At 53.9% G+C, this 5,671-nt stretch overlaps 1 protein-coding gene across 1 annotated transcript in view; it reads right to left on the bottom strand.

The window, feature by feature from the left end:
- The window catches only part of LOC102388800 (nucleoside diphosphate kinase, mitochondrial), a 13,488-nt gene that overhangs the window by 1,657 nt on the left and 6,160 nt on the right, over positions 1 to 5,671 (bottom strand). Inside the window, exons 2-3 of the mRNA XM_014525588.2 lie at positions 4,117 to 4,144; positions 968 to 1,098 (exon numbers count right to left, since the gene is read on the bottom strand). Of these exons, the coding sequence (XP_014381074.2) occupies positions 968 to 1,098; positions 4,117 to 4,144 (159 nt within the window). The remainder of the gene's footprint in view (positions 1 to 967; positions 1,099 to 4,116; positions 4,145 to 5,671) is intronic.

The raw sequence follows: 5,671 nt of genomic DNA, 5'->3' as shown, positions 1-5,671 counted from the left end.
CTCTTTCCTGCCTCCCTCCCCACAGGAACCTGGGCTTACACTGGAGATTAAGCTCCGACCTAGTTCTCTTCTACCCCATCGCATGAACATGGTCTCCCTGTTTACATCCTTGTGTCCATCCCAGCTAACCAATCCCTAAGTCCCCAGTGGTGGAGTGGGCATTTGGAACTTACTGGGGAAAGGTTACTTTACTGGAGACAGGACTCATCACTGCAAAGACAGGCTTACATTTGGGTAAAATCACCAGTGTGAGGAGTCAGAAATCAGCATAACCTCTCATGTTCACGATACAAAGCAGCTGCACACAGCAACAAGCAGCTCAGGCTTTAAGTGCTTTGGAGTGGATCAGCAAGGATGCATCAAGCCAAGAGAAAGGAACATCACCAGAGATGTGGGGGAGCCCAGGGCTATAATATCAAGGGGCTGCAGCTTGGGACTGTGGAGCATTGCCAAAGCTGTGAGGGAAACCAAGCCAGAAACAGTAGTGAGTACTTAAGGCTGGCATTGAGGGGCATTATAGGGTTTGCAAGATTTCAATAATAAAGGATGCAAGTCATTGCAATAAATTTGGCATGGGGGAAAAGAGACTCAGAACTGGAATAGTGGGCTACTGAGGGTCTGGACAGTGGTACATTGCCAGAATGAGGGGATGTAGGGAGGGACAGGGCTGGATAACAAGGATGCTGGTCAGTTTGGATGCTCAGCACTGGGGGAAGAGGAGGAGATGGTGAAGGTCAGGTGTGAGGGGTGTTGGCAGAGCTGGGCCCATTAGGGAATGATAGACAGACATGCCTTGCCCAAACTGTTGGGCACAGGCTAGCATTGTTAGAACCACACACCCAGCAGTAAAGTCCAGTCCATGCTTTGAGTTGTGAATTGCTTTATCCAGTCACATCCCTGGCCTCTGCTGGGTGGGGAACCAGGCTGTCCTATGGAATAAGACAACTGCCCATGGGCAGGCAGGTACCTGGAGCAGCTTCATGCCCACAAGCTTGAACCCACGCCTTTCAAAGCGCTTGATCACATCACCGACCAGCCTCCTCTGCACTCCATCTGGCTTCACTGCCACCAGCGTCCGCTCCTGGATCCCAGGGATCCCTAGTTGGGAGAAATGGAGAAGGGTAGATGACAGTTCAGCTCACACACAGGCTGGATGGTGCTGGGATGGGAGCCTACCTTGGAATCCTAGATACCATAGATAAGAGCCAAGGAGTTGCGCTAAGTGCTTGGCCAATACCAAGCCAGAGGAACCAAATGAGGGCTGGGCTTAGCCTCCCTCTGGCTACTGAGCTGGTCAACAAAATCAAAAGTAAGAATGGAAAAAAAAATCTGTGCCTGTTGGGGAATGTAAGGCATCTTCACAACAGTTTTGGGCCATTTAACTAATTCTCTAGCTGATGGGAAAAGATATTGAATAGATAACCTATGTAACCAAGGTAGCAGGGGCGCCAGATTGTTTCAGTGGATAATAGATAACCAAGGGGTGGGCAATTATTTGGGCTAGAGGGCCACTTAAGTTTTGGTGAGTTCTTGAGGGCTGGGGAAGAGGTTGGGGGTGCTGACCCAGCCCCAGCCCCAGCCCCCTATCACAGCTGTTTACACCACCCAGTGTGGGGGGGAAAGGGGGACAGAGAGATCCCAATTGATCCTACTGGCCCTGCACCCACCGTCGGGGGCTCCGGACAGTGTGTAAGCGGGCAGGCAGGCAGGGTTTCCATGGAGACCAGCCGGGGACACTGCAGGCTGAGTGTGTCCTGCCTGTGGGGGTCCTGGGCCGGTCTCCTTGGAGGGCCCACCCGCCCACTCTGTCTGGAGCCCCCCGCGGTGGGTGTGGGGCAGACTGGCCGGGATGTCCAGTCAGTGAGGAGGGTCTGGCGGCGGTGGTGAAGACACTGGCAGCAGCAGCCGGAAGTGTGAGGGCAGAGCGAACCACTCCCACAGGGGCTGCTAGGAAGCTGAGTCCAGCTGCCATGTCACTCCCGCCCCACCCAGCCCCATGGACTACAGCTCCTGGCGTGCCTGAGAGCCATGTGTGGAGATAGGGTGGGCTGTGCTCCATGCCAAGCAGCACTTCTGTGCCTATGGACAGTGGGACCAGTCATACACCATGGCCTGGGCTGCCCCCTGCATCTGGACTGGACAAGGCTGAGGGACCTGCTGTGTGCTGGAAAGAATCACCCGGTGTGCTGGATCCAGGCCATGGGCCATATTTTGCCCACCCCTGAGATAACCTATGTGATCTAAAGAAGCAGGGGGCTACAACAGATTAGTATTCAAAGTGAGCCGTGGGCCCTCTGTAAACAGTGCCACCCACACCATAAACATGATAAAACCTTTGAAAACTGGGGACTCTAGACCAAACAGACAAACACCCTGAGAGGGACAAATGATGTGCTGTTGTCAAGGTGATCAAGGAAGGGAAGTGGGGCAGATCACTCATACAAGAGCAAGCAAAAACGAGGACTGTGGACCTCTGCCCCCACCTGCCAAAAAGAACTGCAGACCCAGGGGATTTCTGAATGTCTGGCTGCAGGGAGACACTTTGTCCTCAGGACTATGTAAGACTTAGGCAAAGTTTCTGTTGAGTCTTAACTTAGGCAAAGTTTTCTGTTGTTTCTTTGTCTTATGCTTAACATTGTAAGCTGCTGTACTCAATAAATGCTTTCTTCAGAGAACAGACTATTTTTGTCCAAGCCATTGTTTATGACTTCAGTGACACCACCTAAATTCTGACACTAAGTTTAGGTAACATGCCCATCAAAAATTCTTCTGGGGCTGTAGCAGATGGATGTGACCAGGTGCCACGGGGATGGGCATAACTCCAATACCTAAGTGGAGTATAAGGAAAATGCACACAAAGGGCCAAAGAACAGAAGTACCCAGATGGCATCAGGGCATGGAGTGAAGGACACATGATTTGCTGCCCTTTGGCTGAGGCAATGAACTCTGAAATGAAGCTGGGGGCGCAGGGAGCACACATGCACAGGAATCTAGAGCTTAGTGTGTGAAGCAGAGGTTATTACTTAGTATCTGTACTAAGTGACTAAGTGACACGGTGACTTTCAACTAGGGTGTCACAAGATCCTTTTAAGGGTGACACAGGGTGCAATACAATATTAGCACTTTTGGGTGTGCAAACACCTAAGCAAGGCACAAGATACACAAAGAGATTCCCAGTAGGAATTTAGAGTGTCAAAACCAATCTGACCAGTTGTGGTCTTTCTGAGTTCTTTTCAATAAAATAATTGCTTTATTATTTTTCCATAGTTGAAAAATGAGTGGAAGTTAAGAGCTGGCATTTTCTGAGGGATGCCTGGATTCTAATAAAGGGTGCCTTGAACTGGAAAAAACAGGGGTGAATCCCGAGGGGGTGCAGTGGTGCAGCCTCATCTCCTCTCTGACCATGTGGCAGGAGCGCCAGCCAGGGAATCTGGAAGAAGGTAAGAATTCCCCCGCTCCCTTCCTCTCTGTGCTCAGAGGCAGGTCCCCTCCCCCACCTGCTGCTGATGGTGTCTCCACTATCCCAGGGTGGAGGGGAGCTTGTGTGGGGGGTTGGGCTCAGTCCAGGACACTGGCAGTGGCTGGGGGTGTAGGGAGAGGGCAGGCAGGTTCCTCCTCTCTGCATCTGCTCCTGGGCTGTCAAGGAACACTAGGGGGGAGCAGGCAGGGAGGAGGAACCTGCCCACCAGCCTCTGGGCAGGCCGACTGGAGTGGGGCATGAGCTCCTCTCACCCCTGGGACAGCAGGGACACTGGGAGCAGCAGGGTGGAGGGGAGGGAATGTACCTCTCAGCAGGGAGAGGAAAGGACAGGAAGGGAGGGGGGGAATTCTTACTCTTTGGGATTTAAACAAGTCCCTGAGTGCTGCTCCCGTGAGTGGTCTGGCCAGGCCCATGGGGGTGGACAAAGGGGAGGAGGCAGGGGCTGCAGTCATCCCTGCAGCAGATTGCTGCTCTTCCACCCCTCTTTGTAAAATCCTGAACTCGCCCCTGGGAAACACTGATCTATATTCTGCGAGTTCCTAAGGGCCCCAGTCGCAGCCAAAGCCTGGGTGCACAAGCTGCTGAACGTAAAAACAATAAATGCTGCCTTGAAGAGCTCACTGCCTGCCATATACCTCTGTTCCCAAGAAGATTGATGCTCAGCTAGGCAAGTCCCCTCCGCCCCGACTCCCTGGCAGACAGCCAGTGGTTCGGGCAGCCCAGGAGAGAGCGAGAGCTGTCAGAACTAAGGAAGTCTCCACAGCTGGAGCCGAGACGGCGCCGAGGGTCGGGGTCCCAGCAGAACTCCCAGGGCACGTTTCCAAAGGCAGGAAAGATGTGGGTGGGAAGACTGGGCACTTCTCTCCTTCCTCCTGGCCAGGAGCCTCTCAACTCAATTCAAGTCCACAGTGCCCCTGTGCGACCAGAGCCTGCTCACTGAACTTGCCCTATACAGGGGCAGGCAATTATTTCAGGTGCAGGGCCGCTTACCGAGTTTTGGCAAGCTGTGGAGGGCCGCATGGACAGCTCCACCCCTTGACGGGAGCCCTGCCCCCTGGTTGTCATCTTGGGGCTGGAAGTCCCACCCCCTTAACCTTTGACCTTTGCCACCAGAAGTCCCTCCCCCTTCCCTGGAAGCACTCCTTTGGGGAAGAGGGTTTGCCATCTTAGGAAAAAAAAACCCCAAATGATATACTAAAAATCAGACCCCCATAATAATACATTTTAATTTAATTTTAAAAATTAAATATGTTTTTGATCTGATTTGTGTTTGTGTTGTATATGTAGAAGTCATTGCATATAACTCACAACGCAGTCTTACTTGTATATTGTGTAGGGTGTGCATGGGTGTCAGGGGGTATTGGGTGGGTGTGGGGTTTGTGGGGATGTGTGTGTGGGTATGGTATGGTGGGTATGGGAGCCACGGGGTGCTGAGTGGCTGGCTGGTGGGCAGGAAAGTGGTGGCAGGGGGAGGGGGGGCGAGGGAGTGGAAGTGAGCAGGCATGCAGGACCGCGGGGCCTGTGGGGCCCAGAGTGGGGTGGTAGGAGCATGGGGTGTGGGCTGGCAACGGTCTATGGCAGAGGTTCCCAACCTTTTTATACTGTGGACCTGCAAACTATAATTTACAGATTTAAATTTAATTTACATGTTTAAATTTAATTTTTAGGGGGGGAGTTGTGAGATTGGATGGGGTTGGGGCACTGGGGGACCTTGCAGGGGAGGGAGCTGCACAGGCGGTGGCCCAGGGGGACCCAGTTGGGGCTGCTCAGGAAAAAATGGGTTTGCTGCCTTTCCTGGGAGCAAGCAGCAGAGGTGCCTCCCTATCCTCCGCCCTGATCATGTCCCTGCCTGCATCCCCCTGCTCCCAGCCGCAGGCGGGGTGGAGAGTTCTGCCCAACCTGGCATGGGCCCCGGTGCACGGGCAGCACCTTACTGGGCTCAGCCATGACAGCGAGCACGGGATGGGGCGCACAGAGCCAGCTGCCTCCCTCTTGAGGCTGCCCTACTGCCTGCATGTAACTACCTGCGATGGAAGCCACGGCTCCCGTCTGGCTGCCGTGCACCCGCTCACTCCCAGCCCCACCTGCCCCAGCCCCGCAGCACAGGCGGGGTTGACCACGAGCAGCCCCATCCCCGCACACCCTGCACTTGCCTGTCTGGGCCGCGCAGCCGGCGCGACAGGGAACAAG

This window comes from Alligator sinensis, unplaced genomic scaffold (assembly GCF_000455745.1).
Source record: "Alligator sinensis unplaced genomic scaffold, ASM45574v1 scaffold449_1, whole genome shotgun sequence".
NCBI lineage: Eukaryota > Metazoa > Chordata > Crocodylia > Alligatoridae > Alligator > Alligator sinensis.
This window is presented reverse-complemented; position numbering and strand designations above follow the sequence as displayed.